The 21,395-nt window shown below is 38.4% G+C and overlaps 1 protein-coding gene across 1 annotated transcript in view; it reads right to left on the reverse strand.

Moving 5' to 3' along the window:
* The window catches only part of LOC128736534 (uncharacterized), a 156,081-nt gene that overhangs the window by 107,294 nt on the left and 27,392 nt on the right, over positions 1 to 21,395 (reverse strand). The window contains 1 exon segment of the mRNA XM_053831018.1: positions 16,532 to 16,914. Coding sequence (XP_053686993.1) covers positions 16,532 to 16,914 — 383 coding nt within the window.

Genomic DNA, 21,395 nt, shown 5'->3' on the forward strand with positions numbered 1-21,395 from the left:
TAGGATAGGGTGTCATTCCAAAAAAAATTTTTCGAAAAGCGGTCAGGTTTTGAACGCTACTAGCTTAGTGGAAGAAAAGTTTGTTCATTTCTCCATCGATACGGATAGCCAGCTGCAGATTGGTCTTCTCGTCACCACACAATCTGCCCGCATATATGTGGATAAATCCAAAATTCCAGCTGCGAAATTACTACTGCTGGTTTATGGGCGCACGTAGTTTTTCTTTGGCAGCAAAAGGCGAACGGCTCACTGGTAACTTTGCTCTTTTGTTCAGACTGAAATTGACATACTCCATTTTATTCAACGTAGATGATAGAATGAAGAACCACGAAAAATAGGCGGGACCGATTCTTGTCGCTTGCTCTGGTACATAACACGAGGTAAGTCGGCGAACAGCATTATTCAAACGCTGATTTACAATTTAAATCAATATTAACTGAATGAGAGATACGGAGGGATATATTTTTAACCGTTATGTGTGCAACAGGGCACCCGGGTACCTTTTCAGTTCTAAAATAGTTATAACTCATTCAATTTAAAACATACGTCATTGAAATTTTGCGACATCGTAAAACTCGTTGATCTTAAGTAATTGAGGTTTTTTTTGGTGCTCCATAAAGGGGATTAGCAATGAGAGGCACTTGAATTTTTTCATTACGTAGGAGTGCGACAAGTGTACCCGGGTACCCATGATTTGCTATGTTCATAACTATGGCTATCTTAAACCGATTTGGATGAAACCAGTGGCATTTAATTCGTACATTTATCTAGTTTTGATTAGATAAAGCATTTGGCCATCAAATGACATGTAGTTCCTGGGAATCGGTAATTCCGGAGCAACGTCCGGTAAAACGTGGGAAGCCGCTTGTTTTGAAAGAATATCAGCTTTCAGCAAAGCTATTAGCTTTGAACTGGACATTGTGGACCCTTTTTCATCTTATTTGGTGACTTTAGATCGCATTGGCCATTCCAGAATTGGATTCCTGTAAGGTTACAGATGGCCAGTTGGGTGCCTAATCCAATATTAGAATTGGTTTAGCGGATCTTTTAGATGTTTTGAGCTGATATGGCCAGTTTAGTATTGATTAATAATTTCGGAACTGGTTCCAAATGTATAACGGATGGTTCTACGTTTTGAACTGTTCTGATAATGCTAGGCATTATCTCGAATCCTGCGGTATCATCTGTGACCCCGTAGAAACCATTTTCGAAATAATCAATCAAAATACATCGAAATGTAAAAAATATCACCTAACTAATTCCAAGAACTTTGATACCCATATTGCTAGGTTTTACCTCCAATCCTGGACTGGCCACCCATGACCCCACAGGAACCTACTCCGGAATGGCCAACCTGATTCATCTCATTATATGAAATAGTTCATTGTATAAATTTTTAGAGTTCTTATATCCGCATGACTGATTTTCCTGCAATACAATCAGTTCTCTACCTCACAGCGGACACTCTGTCGGAATTCCGGATTTTCGGACCCCGTTTATCTTTTAATGGCCAAATGGCCAAATAATTCAAAACTAGATAAATTAACGAATCAAATGACACCTATTTAATCAAAATCGGTTTAAAATTGTTGATGTTATAACACTATCAGTTTTGGGTACCCCGGTACCCTTGTCGCCCTGCTAAAGGTGTTTTTTTTTTATCGCACACATAACGGTTAAACCACAAATTACATCATAAATTGGCATACAGGCTTGGCATACACTTTTCGCTTCGATTTTGCTCTTTTGCTTAATACACCTCAGCGAAGCAGAATTTGAAAAAGTGGTGTATGGGGCATTTGTAGAGCTAGTAATTATCTATAATATTGCTGAAGAAAGTAAAGCTTTATCTTTAATATTTACGCCGCTGTAGGGCTGTATTGCCGTTGGTAGCAGAAAGAGTGCTCTTTTTGCTACCAAGAGGGTAGCAGCCTTATAGCGCCGTAAATACTAAAGATAAAGCTTTACTTTCTTCAGCAATATCATAGATAATTACTAGCTCTACAAATGCCCCATACATCACTTTTTCAAATTCTGTTTTGCTGAGGTACAGTAATCAGAAGAGCAGAATCGAAGCGAAAAGTGTATGCCAAGCCTGTTGGCATACCTTATATAAAGAAGGTTAAATAACGTTGCGCAGCTCTGCTATGCGCCACTTAATTCTCTGTGACTTAACTCTTAAGAAGAACTATAATTGTTCATATTTTGAACAATTTCCACACACTTTAAACACGCAATAAAGTATTTTCTTGATTGCGCTTCATTTTGACAGCTAACAAATGCTTGATGATAACTTCCTCAATTTTTTCTGATCTCAGCATAGCTTTTGCGGGCTATTCCGTAATAAATACTGATAGTTCGTTAAACAATTGCTGAATTATTGACAGTTACGAAATGGAATCGCTTTGTGAAAAAATACAGCAAAAAATATTAACGAACTAGCCACCGGTTGATGAAGATCTGTATTAAGAAATGTCAAGTAGTGATGATACTCAGCATTCCTTGAAAAATTACCGAATTGCTCAGCATTTTTCCAAATATGCTGATCAAATCCGCAAAATAAATTACCGAAGATCTGAATAAAAACTAAGTGTGCTGGCAGCAGGCGTATGAAACTGAAGGGTAAAGAAGCGGCTAACATCTTTTTACGCTTCCTACACGTCCGACACAAAAAGAAAAAGAGCAAAAAAGTAACTTTGTTCGAGCGCTTACCAATACGCATTCATCCGAGCGGGCTACTCACAAATACATTTTTTCCGAGGCAAAGTTTGGGCTAGATGAGATGTTGGCTACACGAAAAATGTATGGGAATGACATTTGTGATAGTGGGGTGGCTGGCAGTTTTTGTACACTGATGCCAAATCGTTGGCTTTAGTTAGTTGGCAATTGCCACGGCAATTGCGCACTTTGCATGTCGAAATTTTTCTTGTAATCAGCAATAAAATTTTCAAAACAATTATTTCAGTGGTCAACTGTAATATGCACATATAATTCATGAAATTAAAAGGGTTTTTTAATTGAAACGTAAATAAGTCCTTTGTATAGTGACTACTTGACAGAGAAATCTACGGATCCGTCTTTTTGAAAATGGTAATTTTGGTACTACTTCTCATGACAAAAATCATTTACCCTGCAGACGCTTTCAAAACCTATAAAAATAAATAAATGCTAAGCTACTGCGAACATCTTACTGGCATATCTGGACGCGACGAAGGAGAAAGCATCAAAGGCAAACGAAAGTCACGCTCGAGTCGTGCACGTCTGCAATTCCCGGTCGGTCGTATTCATCGGCTGCTGAGGAAAGGAAAGGATGCTGAGCGTGTGTTGGAGCTGGAGCACTCGTTTCACTGCCGTGATGGAATATCTGGCTGCTGAAGTTTTGGAATTGGCAGGAAATATGCTGCTCGCGACAACAAAACAAACAGAATTATCCCACGTCACTTGCAGCTGGCTACCTGGACTGGTATTTCATCGTGACTCGTGACCATACACGAACGGCTTCGTCGATGGTATAGCTGCTGAGGCTTTCCGGTTGGTCCGTTGCAACAAGCCGTGCCTGGTTTGCGGTTATCGGTACTCCAGTTTACCGAAAACAAAATTACATTAAGTGCGTTAGTGCATGTTTATTGCAAGCTGGAGTTATGATATTCAAACAATCGGTCCTTTTAAGGACCAGACAGCGATTGAAGAGTTTATTATATTTTCTTGCCCAGTTAATACCATAATAATACAGGCAACGAGGGAAAGGTTAAATTTTTCGCTGTTGACCAACAAATAGCGGAAATAAGTTTTCTGGTCACGGGCGACATTTTCTGCCACTTCCAAAACGTCTGCAGCTTGTAAATGCTTTATTATCAGTATTCTTCTTCTGTAAACCACAGAAAAGTTTTGCGCAAAATTTACAACTTTTTTAAATCTCACGCGTACCGTCTACCGATTACCAGAGGAAAAGCACTATTCAACGTAGAAACAGATCATAAAAATTTATTTACTGTTTGGTTTAGTGTGACTTCCATTCGTTTTAATAAAATAGATTCAATCAATTCATGAAAATAACTCCTAAATCGGTTGAGGATTGAACGTATACAATGTTACTACTTTGATAAACGTTACGTATGTAGCATGTATACATGAAGAATCGTATTATTATATACATGGATACATCCTACTGTCGCTACAAACAGACTTACGTAGTCCTACGTCACCTATGCGGGCGTGTCTTGTGCATAACCCCTCTGATTTTTTCAGCGGGTTTTCATGCTTTATGAAAGCTTTTTTGAGTAATTTTTTATAACTATAGTTTTTACAAACGGCGGAGAAAACGGTAGAAACAAGTAATGAAAGGTGTTTATGGTACCTTAGGGGAGGCAAGACGTGAATAAAAAAGAGCGGAAAGGCCCTGTGGAACGCAGATATTGGTAAACTTTTGAACGACAGCGGACCGGATAAAATGGAGACTCCACAATCCTCTCATTAAGCGTGCGATATATTTCAAATGCCACCAACACTGGCGGGTTAAGCTATTTTTTGCCATAGATTGTGCCTCTTTCTCCGCCTATTGTGGTCAAATAACTGAATGAAAATTTTAATCCAACTCGTTTTACTGTAACTCGTCGGAATTAATTCGAGTGTCTCTGTGTGGTGTTAATATGTGAGCCGTATATGCCGTATATGTATGACGATGTTTTTTGGATGGTAGTCATGTCAGTTCGTCAGGGTTATTAGTATTATTCCCACTAAAAATGTTAGTTAATCTACTTTCTCAACGACTTATTTATTTTTAAAATTATTTATGTAGTTAATTGAAACATGGACACATACAAGATCTTTTTTCTAAACCTAAATTAATATATGTCAAAAATCAGAAACTAAGGAAATAATAAACAGAAAAAAGCAGCACCATGCATGAGAATGAGGGTCGTTTGAAATTTGCATAAAAATGAATATGAAATGAGGAGAGTTCGATGGAAGGGGCATCAAATCAGGCTCCTACTTAGCACTTCCCGATCTAAGTCAATGATGACGAACAACTGAAGCAACTAAGTTAGGAGATGTGCTGAGTGCCTGTTCCCCAAGTGAGGAGCGGCTCAAACAGCGTCTGTCTCGTCGAGAGCGGTTAAATATGAAACATTGTATCCCGCAAGCTACAGCTAAGCTGGCAGACCCATCAGAACCAGCAAAATGTAGGTTTCGCGACCCCGGTAAGATAATACATATACCGAAACCCTCATTTACCACTTCGAACAAAATTCGAAATACGGAACGGATCAATCGGCATCGGACAATCATCATTGGAGAGTCAAATGCGCAGATCGGTAGTGAGGATTTCTTCCGTCCTGTCATTGGAAGATATAGCCTTCATCTGTCGACCAATAAGTCTGAGGCTCATAAATTTCGACACGACCAGAGGAATGGCCATCTGTAGCACCTACTTTCCACGTCTGAATATTCGGAAACATACCTGGACCAACAAACCCACTGCGGCTACAATCAGAACAGCGAGAGATATAGAGAGACTAGAGCTGAGAAAGAAAAAGGAACCACCGTCTAAAAAAATGCAAATATGAGGAATCTGGTCCAGTGGAGCAATTCACCAGCAACAACATAAGAAGTTTCTACAAAACGGTGAGGTGAAGGAATTTTGCCATTCCTATGATGTGCAATAATAGTGCTGGCAACCCGCTTACTGACAAAATGGCGGCAACAGCCAGGTGTAAGGAGCACTTGCAGACGCTGTTGAAAGGAGAGGTAAACGTGAAGATCAGCAGGAGCAGGGTAAGAATTGTGAGCGATGGGCAAGTTGTGGAGCCACCAACACAGGAGGAGGAGAATAAGAAAGTAATTAGTAGTGAGATGGAAAACGGTTAGGCTGCTGGGAACCACGGGATCCCGGTTGAGCTTCTAGAAGCGGGAAGCGACCCAGGTAGCACATTTTAGGTTCATGTAGTTGAAGCAACCGAATTACGACTGAAATTAGTCATAATTCGGTTACCACAACTACTTTGTAACATCCGTGCTAGTAGGGGAGCGGCTATACGAAGCAATCGGCTATTTTCAGGTCCTGAGAGAAAGAACAAATGCCTCTATTTTCAAAAAAGAACATTGACATTGCTCAATTCTACCTATAAAGTGCTCTTCTGTATCTTCCCGTATCTGTAGACCGAGACCATTGGTGGAGTCCTTCGTCGGTGAGTACCGAGCTGATTTTCGTGAGAGTCGCTCTACATTGAATCAGACGTTTACTTTGCGTCAGTTGTTAAATAAGTTCCGGGAGTACAACTTGCAGCGACTCATCATCTGTTTATGGGCTTTGAGGCGGCGTACGATTCAGTCAAACGAAATAAGCTTTGTCAGAAAATACTAGAACATGGTTTTCCGACGAAACTAACTACACTGATTCGTGCGATGCTGGATGGGTCAAAATCATGCGTCAGAAGCGGAGCAGATACATCAGCAGCTTTCATAACGTTGTATGGATTAAATCAAGGGGATGTACTGTCTAGCCTGCTACCTATACAACATAGCCTTGAAAGGTACAATACGAAGAGCAAGCGTGGAAAGGAACAGGACTATCATCATGAAATCTCAAATGCTTTTTGGTTTTGACGGTGACGTCGATGTCATTGGAATCAACCGTCAAGCAGTGGAACAGGCGTTTAGGGCTTTTAAATAGGAAGGAGCGAGATTGGGTCTTACCATTAACACTGCCAACACTAATCCTTCCGGGTGGTCTTTTACGCACATGAATCACGGACGCTAAAGGAAGCTAATCGACGAGTGCTTGCGGTTTTGAGCGTAAAATTCTGTGATCAATACCAGGTGGCAAAATGGAAAATGAAGCGTGGCGCAGACGCATGAATCACGAACTGTATCAAGTATACAAATATGCTGATATAGTAAACGTAGTACAAAGCTGGTCACTTGGCCATAATGTCCGACGTCTTTCGTCGTCGTAGCCAAAACGATTTTCAGCAGAGAACCGTAGACTGTAACCTTCGGGGTAGACCCCACACCCGATGAATGTGCGCTATCGAGGACGACGCACGTTCAACTGGTGTTCGAGGGGATTGGAGATCGGCAGCCAAAGACCTACAGTACTGGAGGACCATAATTCGTTTGGTACAGAATCGAAAACGAACCACCAAAAATAGAAAAAGAAGCTGTCCGATTTTTGAAGATTTTAAACTTGGCAACCCTAATAGGAAATAGGAGTGGAAGACACTAGTGACTAATGGTTGTTCAGGGCGTGTTTGAACCACTGCTTGTGATGATACTTTTACAAAGGCTGGTTTCATATTTTGTCAAAGATTTCGCACTTCTATGTTTTAGGGAAGACTCTACGCTGAAAGGTCGAACAATAATAGATTTTCGTAACACAAACAATTTTGAATGCTAGAATTACAGTTAAGTTCCAAATGATTCCAATTTTTGCAAATGAAAGGTGTTTTCCATCAAAAATCGTCAATTAGGAGCTCATAAAAAAGTATAAAATTGAGATTTAAAAAACGTATGTAACTATGTAACAAAATTTAGATAATTCCTTTTTACATGCTAAAAAAATGCAGCCAATTCGGACCACTAGATTCTGAGATACACGTACCGCCAGCTGAAAAAACATGATTTCGAGGAAAAACGCGTTTCAAGTATCGTACAGCGATGTACTTCCCTTGTTTTTGCTTTTTAACAAGATAAGATATCAAAAAATCCACATGTGACATTTCTGAAGGTAACAGTGTCTAGAAAAAGCAAAAAATAAAATTCAATTTGGCCGACTTTTCAAAGTAGGGTCCCCCCTTAAATACTAAATTACAGTGTATTTCTGACTGATTGTATTTTTTCAGCCGTACGTATGATATATAAATAACCATTTGTTTGTACCATAATTTTGACTAATTTACATCTCTTATCGACAGCATGTAAAAAGCATGTAAAAAGGAATTAAAAAGGAAGTAATCATCCACTGGACATGCATGATTTCGCTAGTTGATTCGCTAGTATCTAGTTAATCACCCTTAACAAATGTGATGAAAACAAAAATTTAGTTTAAAATGCGAAATTAATACAATTGTCAATTTAAAGAGTACATAGTAGAGGTAGTCTGAACAAAATGCTGCATTGACAAAAGTTTATCCATGGAAGTAGCGATTAAATCAGTACAGCAAGTATACATTAAATATGCCGACCAAGGAGAAGGTCAAATTTAATTGTTTCCAACTTTTCACTCATTTAGTCCATTCCAAAAATGGTTGGAAAGTTTAAACGGAAAGTTGCCATTTTATTTTACCGAACTAATTCGGGTTAAGAGCAGCACAAGGAGCAGAAGGAACAAGACGCAACTTGAATAAGAGCATTAAATATGGTCCTTTTAAACTGTCCTCCGGACGAATGGTACGGTGTTGCACTCTTTTACGTCATTACTATTTATGTCCATGCTATCGCCCGCCATGTCTAAGGGCGAAAGATCCGGGAGTGCAATATAGACTACTTAGGCTCTAGAATACGAGAAATTCAACCGCTACATACACAGCACAAGTGCAAAATTTTTCGCTTTGTTATTAAAGTTAAGCATACAACATCTCGACTACGTTTGAGCGGCTTAAAAATTATTAAGTGATTGTGGAATGAAAACGGTCAGAGCTTCGTCTAAAAAAGCTACATACTTCTATTAATTTTAAAAGCATTATTAAATTACAACCAAATAATATTTAGCGATTGTTCGAACAGAGACCAAACATACAGAATCAGCATTCTATTTAAGAGATTAAACTCAATATAAGCAATCAACCCTTGTTTGCAATCATCTATTATTTCGATCTAATTAGTGGACTGATTAATTCATTTCCCGTCTCGAAGAAACGGTTCCAGACTTTTTGTGATTGTCGTTGTCTAGTTTAGCAAAGAAACGAAACTGAGAGTAGAATATCGAAAAAAGCAAAATAACCCCAACTAATTCATTAAATTGCGAAAGGAACTTTTGTAATACTATCAGTCAAATAACACGAGAATATCCACATTTTTCACATTTATTGTGCAGCTAGTTTAGACTTGTTATCAATCTGATTTCAATTAGGTTACGAAATATCATTTTCACTTTAATTCTCTGATGTCAGATTTCTATATTTGGCGATCAAAAATGACATGACAAAAATATCCGAATATCTCCAGGTCAGCAGCAGCGATATCAGTTACCAAGCTTTCCAAACAACCGAAATCGATCGCCATTCTACGAAATTTGCTGCCACTATCGAATAAATCAAAAAAACAACGCGGTCAACCATCACATCGCATCAGCAGAGAAGCTATCGCGAACAGGGCAAATTATGTACGCGTTTTTATGTTTGCAGCTAAATTACTTTCCAGCCAGCGATCAACATGTCAACTTTTGCGGACATTTTTTCAAGTTAAAATCTTTACTGCACCGCAACCGTTGCATCGTTCATCGTGTTATCCTGCTGCAGCCTGGGATGGGGAGCGGGGGCACAACGCAACCCCGTGAAGTACGAGTGACATGCCATCATCATCGTGCGGTTCCCCGTAGTTTTCCTATACAACTCGATACGCAGTCATAATGTTGCCTTGAAACCTGTCTAGCTGTCCACACGGTGAACGCAACCAGGCAGTTAGCTCGTAATGGTGGAAACGTGACGAAAAAGTATTTCCCCACAATTCCCTCACGGCTGATGGCGAGCGGAAATGGGTGACTGGTAGTTTTGCATGGTGAAGGTGAAACCCCTTCAGTACGATATGGGCGAATAAAACTTTCAACAATGCGTCTTTGTTTCCAAGTGCAGCACTTCCATGCTATAGAACTATTTCACTAAACTGGTGGCATATCTGGTGGTTGTCATGTCTGTAAGCTGATTAAAATATTAAACAATATTGGAATAGTACGTGTTCCGAGTTGTGAGAATTTTCGGATAGTTTGTATCTCTTCGTTGAAGCAAAAAAAAATTCATACCAAGTGAAAATGATGCATTCGCAACATGTTTAGCTGGATGTGAGCTCAAAATAGTACACCTGATGTTTTCATATTTTATCAACGCTAACAAATGGTGATGTCTAACTGCGAAATCACCATATCAGTAAACGAAGGTGCTAACCGTATGTATGTTAAGTTAGAAAACGACCACGAGGGATAGGTAGAAGAGCTACATGATGAATAATGTAGCATTAGCGTACGGTGGTTTTCTCTAGAACATACTTTTTAAATGAAAATTTAAGAATACTACATTATATTACGAGCTTTTTAACGGGTGGCAATTAAAATTTTGGAATTTTTTCGCGGCCCTCAACAACAAATGAGCTCAGAGATAAATGAGAGTATGTATGTGTTAGCTCTCTCTCTCTCCTTTTTTGGTAAATATTTTTTATTTTGTTTATGCTTGCCAAGTTTTGCTAAAAATGGCGTCGAAACAAGCAGAATTTCGGGAACACGTTGTACACTTCTACGAACTGCCACATAAATCTCGGCAAAAAGTATACGGTACAACATTTAAAAAACAAATATGTTGCGGCTTCGACTGTTTATCATATCCTAAGATGCCCAACAACTATTCGCAAGCAAGGTAGTGGAAGACCAGTCAAAATTGTAGACGCAGTAGAACATCGTTCTCTTTCTCGTTTCTTCAACAACAAGCCCTCTGGTTTGGCTATCAATCAAGATGCACCAGACGAATGTTTGAAGAAAATTTTGATCCCGTTTCTACAAAAAATATCATGCAGATGGAGAATATGTGTTTTGGCCGGATAGAACATCAACGCATTTCGCCAAAAAAAACGCAATCGTTCCTGAATACCCATTCGATCCCATTTTTACCCAAAAACCACGACCCGAAAAATCTGTCTTAGTGCGCCTAATCAAAGATTTTTTTGGGATTTTGAGTTCTTTGGTATACAAAAATAACTGGAGAGCCACGAATTGCAAACAGCTGATTGGTAGAATCAAGAGATGCATTCGCAAAGTTGACATGACGGCCGTACAACGCTCCTGTTTCGACGTCAAATGAAAACTTCGCCGAACAGGCGATTACGGACCGTTTTCAAATGTACACTAGTTTTTATTTCAACAATAGATAATGTATCTTTCATTTTGCAAAATCAGATCTTCTTCATGTATCTTTGTCTTTTTTTTTGACAGCTTGAGAAAAAAATTCCAAAATTTTAGTTGTCACCCGTTAGAACTGTAAAAATGAGTCTACGGAATGTTAACGCGTCTTGCACGAAACAGAACTGGTAATTCGAACAATTGATTTTCTGAAAATTGACCAAAAAAATTAAAAAATTTTATAAAATAAAGTGGAGCAACTGAAGAAACATACGAAAAAGACGTGTTCAAAATAAAAAATTAAAATAAATCTAACTTTTCTTTGAATATCTCGAAAACGGCTGCATTTAGAAAAATAATTATTATGACCAGTTTTGTTGTAAATGACATAAATAATTGTTATTTGTATTAAAAATTCATATAGAGCAAAGAGGGGCAAAAGTGCGATGGGGGTAAAAGTCCGATTCAATGATTTATCAGGGCATATTCCAAGTAAATTATCTACATTGCACTATGGTCCAGAAAGCGATTTTAGACGGACAAAAATGATTGTGCCTAAACGGTATATTCTAGCTCAATGAAATGTTCGGCAACTTTTTGAATGAAAATATGATGCATCTTTTGAAAGAGTCGTCCAATGTTCAGCTGATACCGTAACAACAATTCAACTAATAATTTTTTAAATAAGTTTGTTTTTCATTTTTTAGTTTCAAAACATTAAAGATGGGTTAATTTCACATAACTTTTCTAAATATTCCAAATTTCTAACTCTTACGTATTTTCAGCAGTGGACGTTTGTTTATGGACGAGCCGTAAAATCATATTTCCTCTTATAACTCATTTATCTCAACAGATAGCTCAATATGATGTTAAACATTCTTTTAGCTTTTTCGCTTAAAAAACAAGATTGCGAATGTAACTCTTTGAATGCATTCACTATTTTAGTATCAACCATGGTCATTGCCAGTATATTTGTTGCGTATAGTATTCCGTGGTCGCATACTTGATTGCTTGAATTTGAATCTATGAAAAAAACGACCATTTTAGCTATAGTAAATCATAAAATTCAAAGAATTTTATCTTTTTTCAAAAAAATAACACCTTCGCCATTTTTTGCTAAAAACTTTATATTAAATATTAAATTAAATATATTAAATCGCCAAAGTTTCATCAAGATTCGTTTGCAACTTTTCGAGTTATGCTTTAGTAAAATTGGCCTGTTTTTAACCTGAAATCGGCTATAACTTATTAACTCATAGAGATAAAGCAACATAGTATTTTGCAAAAATATTCCTCTCTTATGTCTAAAAAGTTTTGTGGAACATCATATTGAGCTACCTGTTGAGATAAATGAGTTATAAGGCATGGTACACTAATTACGTAACGCAAAAATTATGGTTTTTTGACCCCCTCCCCCCCCCCCCTATGTAACAAAAAGTAACGCTTGGCATAGCCCCCCCCCCCTTTAAATTACGTAACGTAACTAAACCTCCCCCCCTATCATTGAATGAAAATCGCACAATCCATTTAACTTTTTTTGGTTTTGCAAACTCAAGAAACGCATCGATTTTACATTCTTATCAAAACTACTCTGATCAGAATGTTAATTTTGAATTCTGATCAAACTATATGATTTAACACAACCAGGTCTGAGTTCAAAACAGGAATTTTGATCAAAATGGATTTGATCAAGTAGAATCCAGGCTAAAATCATAGAGATTCTCAGCTGAAACAGCAATTAGGCATCACCCCATGTTGCATGTTGGGTTAAACGGTTTTCAGCTGCTCTATTTAGCAAAATATAATTCCGTATTTTTTTAATTTGATAAATTTGTTACGTTACTCGTCTCAAGACTCCCCCTCCCCCCTATGTAACGAAAAGTAACACAAGCTTGACCTCCCCACCTCCCCTCTGAACATTACGTAATTTGTGCATGAAGCCTAAGAGGAAATATTATTTTACGGGTCGTCCATAAACAAGGGTGCTGAAAATACGTAAGAGTTAGAAATTTGGATTGTTTAAAAAAGTTATGTGAAATTAATCTATCTTTAATGTTTTGGAACTAAGAAATGGAAAACAAACTTAGTTAAAAAATTATTACTTGAATTGTTGTTACGGTATCATCTGAACATTGAACGACCCTTTCAAAAGATACATCATGTTTTCATTCAAAAAGTTGCCGAAGACTTCATTGAGCTAGAATATCCCGTTTAGGCGCAATCATTTTTGTCCGTCTAAAATCGCTTTCAGGACCATAGTGCATTGGCATGAATTGATGACAGCTTTGATAACCTGAATCTGTCGTAACCATATGTTTTTTATGAAGCATGGTGTCTGAGTTATGTGCAAATGTTATTTTCGAGTGATTTTGATGTAATATTTCGTTATACGGCAAAATACGGCACTGCATTACAGATACAAGAAAGTGAAGATTTGCAGATCACTGTGTGCACTACAGATGCTGGTCGAAGGAAAACAGTGTCTATTCGCTGGTAAAACAAAAAAACAACGTTTGGTAAAGTTTCAATCTGACGCAGGCTGGAGTACGTCAGCGGAAAATAGGAAAAGTGCAAATTGATAATTGAATAACTGAAGACATTATGGATTTGTTAGCTAACGCTGTGCTAATTTTATGGATTTAAACTTCGCACTTTTGCCCCGCGTTATTCGCACTTTTACCCCGCTAATGGGGCAAAAGTGCGATTCGGCACTTGATCAGAAAAAATGAAGAAATTATGTTACATACCACTATTACTCCGAATGATTTATGGTTTAATGTGAAGATATTGAGTTATTGCATCAATATAAAATATATTTTATTACAGTGTACTGTGTTTTTGTATCTCGTAAAATTGATGACAACTTCAAACGTCGCACTTATGCCCCGCCCAACTCTATTACTTGAAAAATCCTTAGTTGGAAAAAAGTTATGAAAGCCTTTGTTCTACGAAGTCCGTTCATGAAAGTTGCTGCATCTCAAAATAACTTTTAAAAGATTGCAAATTACTTTACTGTTTTCATTTGACCCGATGTGATACATTTCACACGGAAGCGAGTGTTGTTCATTGTTGAAGCAGTTGAAGATGCGATTGAACGCAAGCACTGAACGGAGGGAGACATTTTCAACTCTCCTAAAGAGGACTAAAGTGGTTCTTTTCAGGGCCAATATACATTTCAAGTTACGAAAATTTTGGTGATTTTGAAGAAGTTATTTTGAGTAACACATTTATACAAGACAGCCTATCGCATCCCTACGTTAAATTTCCCGTACACGTAAATATTTTCAGCTATGTATAAGTTGGTTGAGTTCAATGAGTTTCAGCTCTAAGTTGGATGAGACTGCTCAACGAATGAACAAAGGACCTAACCATAAAAATAATTATAGATTATTCGCAATGCCCACTTTATATCACATTGATTTATTTTCCAAGTTTAGATGTACTTTTCCCAGCACATCGTAATGGTAGAGCTAATGCAAAGTTTCTCTCTGGAATAGCTCTTCGAAGGTTAATCTGGTCACACAGTAATGCGATCGATATTATAGATAACGTCTGTGAATCTTAGGAGTGTGCACGTTTTCCTGTGAATGGCACTGCTTTTCCTTTGGTTGTATTAAGTATTGGATATGCTTATCGAACCGGCCAAAAATCAATTAAAAATGTGCCTCGTGTATTTCATACTAATTCATCATCATTCGTTGATGGAAATGAATCATTCGACGAGTTTCTTATAAAGATGTATGGCCGGTTATGATCCGTATAACTTTCAGTTTACTTTGAAATTATCTTAAAGCAGTAAAAGTTGAAAAATTTACGTATAAGTCAATTAATTGTTTTTCCTTTTTTTTTTACAATATTCTTTTACCGTCAAAGTGATTCTAGACAACATTGTACTTGTTGTTGTTTTCGTTTTTTATTTACAACATTGTACTGTTATACGTTTTATACATTGTACAATGATTATGATGATTATGATTCTCTACATAAGATTATGGTTCTCTACATAAGAAAACAGTTAAAATTTTCTTATAGAATTGAAGACTCTAACAAAAAAAATAAAACAAAAATATTAAGAAAACTAGATGAACAAAGATTTTGATGAATTCAGTAAAACGCGTCATAAATTTCATGTGTCCATTGCACAGCGATTTTTATGTTGGTATCACCAGCGTTCTGCAACTTATTCGTTTTCTAGCCATTTCACATTAATTTGATTTATGAATCTGCAACCACCCGTTGTGTGGTTTTGCGGAATGTTGTTAGTGATTTTTTTTACCGGATGAATAATAGTTTTCACAGGGTGTGTGCAAAGTATTCCAAGTGTTATTCACCATAATTCGTATAAAAAGAATTTAATTTGTGATTTTTCGATGAATTTCACCAAAATTCTCATAACATCCCACTGTAGACTGAGTGTTAAACAGAAGGTCGAAACGTAAAATTCGACGAAAAATATTCGGGAGGTACCCACATTGTTCTCACAGAATAGCATGCTCCATAAATTTAACCCGAATGGGCAACGGGACAATGCGTAATGATCTGTGATGACCGGCCGATGCGGTCGGTCCGTCCCACGGATCCAATCAATAACGAACGGGTAATGTATTAATTCACAAAGCTTTAAGTATCGTACGTAACGTAGGAGGGAAACCAAAACCATACCTACATGGGAACGATTTCCACTTGATAAGCGAGCAAAAAAATTGCACTCGAGCCCAGTTGAGGCCGATAGGTGGTTGCAAATAATCATTAAATTGAACCGTTGAATAATTTAATGTTACACATATCTTTGTTTTTGTGCCACGGAATATCATTATCCTGTTACCTGGCTACAGACCGGTTAATAATTATAATGATCCGATGGCTTGAGCTCATTGCATTATGTAAAGAACTGTTCGGATCAGTTGGCGCTAACATAACGAGGCAAAACGTTTGTGCTGAGTTCGCTATTGAGAAAGTTGGCCATACAAAATCGAATAAAGCATTGTGACCTGTTGAATCGAAAATCCATCCAGTAATTGGAAATCATCTCCGGGTTTGCAGACAAAGTTGTCTGCCAAAACAACAGTTCATTCCAGTTCGAAGATTATGAATAGAATTTACTCGTACGAGTCATGCGCTTGAGGTGATATTAGACTTGAAGTGTACACGCTAAATGTTCTTTTCGTTTCTGGAGTGGAGTTTCTTGATCGGTCGTATACTATAAATTTTTATGATTTAAAATATCTATGTCTTTATTACGTACTTTTAAAAGTTAATTGTTAAACCACTTTTTGCATAATTTTATGTGCATATCGATTTTAAAGGTAGAGCAAAATTTACGGATGCACAGCGCTCTAACTAAACCATGAACCGTACATTCATTAGCAACTGGGACTAAACCAAACCGAATACCGCATCGATAGGCACATCTTTTGTCCGGCAAACAAACAACATAGGAAAATCAAGCAGCCCACTCACCTCCTGAGGTCCGGTGGAATTCCCAGCTCCATCATGAATCAGTGAAACCGGTCCAATCGCCCGAAGCAGGAACAGAAATTTCAGAACTTTCTTCCATGCGTCCCGTTGCAGGGAGAGATCGCGGTGACTGTTGGGGAACCGCTGCCGTCCGAAGCGTCGTACCAGTTCGGCAACGCGTCTCACAATTTCCGTGCATCGTCTCTCTCCGATGGCCAATCGATTCTGATTTTTGGCTGCGGAAACGTTGGTGGCCGGAGTATTGCACCGAGGCACCGCCGACGACGCTTCACCGATGCAGTCACTTTCGAAGTAAAGTTTCAGCGAAAGCGCTTGCAGCGGACGCAGCAACACCTCCTCGATGATGGTCTGGGTGTTAATTTCCATCTCGCCGGAATCACGGTTCGCTGGTCCTGGTGGTTTGGAAAAAGGGGAAATACAAAAGAGAGTTGACTATAAATCGATGCATTATAGGGTTTTGGCGCTGATGCTGTCGGGATCGATCACGTTAAGGTAATTGGAATAAGTCCAGCAAACGGAAAAGCTATCATCCAGTCAAATTACGGTGACACGTGATATTGTGGAAGCTTTTTCTCCTACCTAACATGAAATTTTAATTCAACTTTCAATTTAAATAAATTTTCCATCCCATCCATTGCAATCAGAAAGGTTAATATTTCAGTAAGCAATAATATAGTTATTTTTACATTGATGACATTTCAATGAATTTTATTGATCTCAAATGAAAATGTGTGACTGGGATTCTTTCTCGCTCTTCCTCGGTTGAGGTTTTGTAGTTACATAAATCATAATTATGCCCGGTCCTTGTTTGAACCGTGCAATGTTCTGTGCGTTACCCTAGAGCGTACCATAATGATAAAGAGTGCGTTCAGAGCTCTTACGCATCTGACTTGCTGACTACATAGGCTACGTCAGGAACCAGGTACCTTTGTCCTTGTTGGCGAAACCCTTACAGCGTAACTAGGATTGCGAAAAAGCAAATTGCTGCCATGCGTTAATAGCAGTATCTGTTGCTTAGTTTTCAGTTCACGTGATAGCTTCATTACTGGATTGTGCTTTGAGCGGTTCACCTTTTCATACAGAGATTTTTCCCAAAATAACTGCATAGCAGTGACGACGGCAGGTTGGAAACAGCATGTTATTGCAGCTGTGTTAGTAGCTCCTGGGATTTAGGTAATCGCTTATGCTGTTACAGCCTGAACTAATTTTCGAGGTTTTTGCTTACTATAGCTAGGTAACTAATAGCTTAAAAAGAGATTATCCAATATTTTTTTATGTAAGAGAGTAAAATACAGTAGAAAATAAGAAAATAACAATTGAAAATTAGATATCTGTACTTCTATGGGCCTTTTTTATGGCGTGAATTCTTATAATAACACTATATAAAAATCCAATACATATTTCTTCGATTTTCAATGGTGAGAATTACATGAAAAACTCTGGACAGTCGCTCCGTCGGCAACGCACTGCCTGTTTCTATTGCACTGATCGATTGTAGTAAACAGTCTATTTCTCGGCGGTAGAAACCAAGAACAGTCATACAAAAATAATATCGTCGCAAGAGGAGTGTGTGGTGCGAATGTAGAATGATAGATTTGAAGATAAAAACAGAACAAAACACTAGGCTACTTAATATAACGGGCGGTAGTAGTTTAATTAGTAAAATATTCGGGTGCCAACCGAAAGAGCATGGGTGCAAGCACTACCATTGCAACGGTAGTGCTTGCACAACCCAATATATGTTCGGTCAATATCGAAATTCTGCAGATCGTATAATTAATCATTCTTCGCATCAGACACTTTCTCCCTTTCCAAAAGAATAAATAGTAATTATAAAGGTGCTCACGAAATTGAATTGACATCGAGAACTGCCAGTTTTATCGCTAGTCTTTTTCTTTTCCGCCGATCGCTGTCTTCACCCATGCCTGTCGGACTATTCCGTCTTTCCCGGGAGCATATATTTTTCGACCATGTACCCATTGGCTCTCCGTCGTTTCGCACACTATCAGGATTAAATCGCTAACTTCCAGCTCCTCGTCGGCTGATTCCAGAGGAATGTAAGTCAACGGTCTACAATTGACAATCACTTCGGCTTCGTACAACACAGTTTCCATCAGCTGGGCGGCAAGCTGTCTATAGTACCGTTCCGATCGCGACCTTCACAGAACGAACGAGCCGTTCCCACGCTCCTCCCATGTGGGGGTGGCAGGTGTTATTTATAAAGTGGACGTCAAAGCCAGTACTTCATTCCTTAAATTGATTTCTCGTATTAATTCTTTACTCGCCGACTACAAGTATATGTCCCATTGTCTGTGTAGAGCTCAGCCAGCCTGAGACGAATCTACGAACGGCCATGATGCAACACTCAAAATACACCGCTCTGATAGTGAGGCACACCGGCCCAAAATAGCTTAGACCAACAAGCGTGAAAGATCTGACGAATGGCTTTAACCGAGCTTACGATAACGGGGCCATAGCGGGTGAATTCGGAACTGCCTCTGTTACTTTGCACCATAAAAAATGTCGTCTTGCTCAGGCCATTAACGCTCGAAGCTTTGCGATGTTGAACCGTTGTCTCAACCCATTGGCAATGGTCTCTCGGTTGACATGACGGAAATGACGATGGAACTAATCTACAACAAGGATCGTTATTCTGTAGTATTCAGGAAGTATAATCGGGTACTTAGCTTCGTATTTCGCAAAGAAATCGCGTTTATATGACCCCGCGTTCTTAGTATACCCTTTTCGTCTATAAAAAGCCAAAGTTTGTAAATACCTATAGCTTGACTTTGGTACGGTAAAATGTTTTCCAGTAGGCAACCCCTGAGTTTTTGTTAATATGGCTAATTCTTCCGGAAAGGCATCAGATTGTGCCATTTTCCACATAAATTGTTCTGCCTTTTTCAGTTCATCGTGTGCAAGGATTCCAAGGTTTGATTGCAGGCATTTTCGTTTGCGCGTAAGATTGTCTACGAAGCGGAATACATACGCCACTGCTCAGCTCATTTTTGTCCATATACGTGTTTGGTCCATAGGTTAAGAAAACACCCATCTGCAGTCTTCCACATGAGTCGAAGATAAAATTTCCCATCCCGAACGGCAACAAATTTCTGAACTGACGGTGTTCTGATCGTATTTACGCAAGCACACTCGTGGAATCCCTAGTCTGGAGGTACGAGCATGCGATAGGCAGACTTTGGTAGCACTAAATCGACTCCAGAAGACGAGTTCCCATGACACCAGCTCTTAATTCGAGTTCTAAACGGGGTGCACGTCGTTACCACAAACTGCAAGCACTTATGAACGAAAATGACATTCAGATGCAACATCAATTCGCAAATCAACTGAATGTAGCCCAACAAGCACTCTGCGTACGTTGAAAGCCATGCATGGGAACGATTAAAAAAAAGGGTCACACATGAACTGAATGAAAGACCCTAGGAAAAACGAAAAATCACATGTGAAATGCTGCTTACCAGGTACAAAAGGAAATCATTATTCCATCAGATTATGACTGGCAATAAACATAATTCGAGAATCCTAAGCGTGAAAGTTCTTTGAAACGATTCAAAGAATTTTAATCGAGCTTTAGTTATAAAATGACTGAAATGCCATAACCGGCAACGCAATATGATTATGTTGTATGATAATCCTCCATCACACACTGCAAAACCGATCAAGGAAACAGTAAAGTGGTTTAGTTGGGAAGTTCCTTCACATGTGGGCTACTGAGCGGACTTGACTTTGAGCGATTTGCATCGATGGAACATGCACTTGCTGAGCAACACTACAATTTTTACGAATGTGAGAAAATGATTTGAAATGGAAGAGCGAAAAAGTTCTTCTGGCGTGACATCCCCAAATTGCCATCGGGATGGGAAAAATGTGTAGTTATCGATTACTTTGAATAATGTAGAGACTCAATTTTATTTTGCACGCTCTTTCGGTTGGTACCCGAATGTTTTACTTACTAAACTACTGCCGCCCGTTATATTAGGTAGTCTAATACGTAGTTTTGTTTTATTCTCCCAATTCTATCATTCCCGTGTACGCACGACACACTCTTATGCAACCATATTAATTTCGTAAGACTGCTCTATGCGTTCGTATGGCGATAACTCACAGATTTGATCAAAATCACTGATTTTACATCCCTGCTCCCGATTCTGTTATTCCCGTATACGCAGCAACGATGCAACGATATTATTTTTGCAAGACTGTTCTTTGTTTCTACTGCCGAGAAGATAGACGGTTATCTATTCGGTCAGTGCGATAGAAACAAGCAGTGCGATGCCGACAGTCGCTCCGGCAAGTCTCGAGCATGGTTAACCACCACCGGATGTATTTTTTTCTTTTTATTCTTTTTATGACTCTACACGCGGCCATGATGTAAATTATTTTGGAAAGGAACGAAGTGCCTGATGCGAAGAATCATTAATTGAATGAACTGGAAAATTTTGATATAGACCAAAAATATATTAGGTTGTGCAATGGCAGGTGGGGTTCGCACCCACGCTCTTCCACTTGGTACCCGACTGTTTTACTCACTAAAATATTGCCGTCCGTTTATATTTTATATGAATTTTCTTTAAAAAATCCGGTTTCATACTTGTGCATTTGATATTGCAAAATAACAAAAGATACTCTTACATTTAAAACATTGGCAAATTTATAAGTTCAACGAGATTTAGTTTGTCATTTTTTTTTCTCTACAATCATCCTTAAAATGTGTTTTCATTTCATACAATTGTTTTCGTGCATTTAGCTTGAGTTCATGTTGCGAATTAGCATTTTATTTACCAGTATAAATGGTGCTATAATCAAAATTTGAATCTATTGAAAAATAAAATTATTTTTCTTTTTGAAGTAATAA

Source organism: Sabethes cyaneus, chromosome 2 (genome assembly GCF_943734655.1).
Source record: "Sabethes cyaneus chromosome 2, idSabCyanKW18_F2, whole genome shotgun sequence".
Lineage (NCBI taxonomy): Eukaryota > Metazoa > Arthropoda > Insecta > Diptera > Culicidae > Sabethes > Sabethes cyaneus.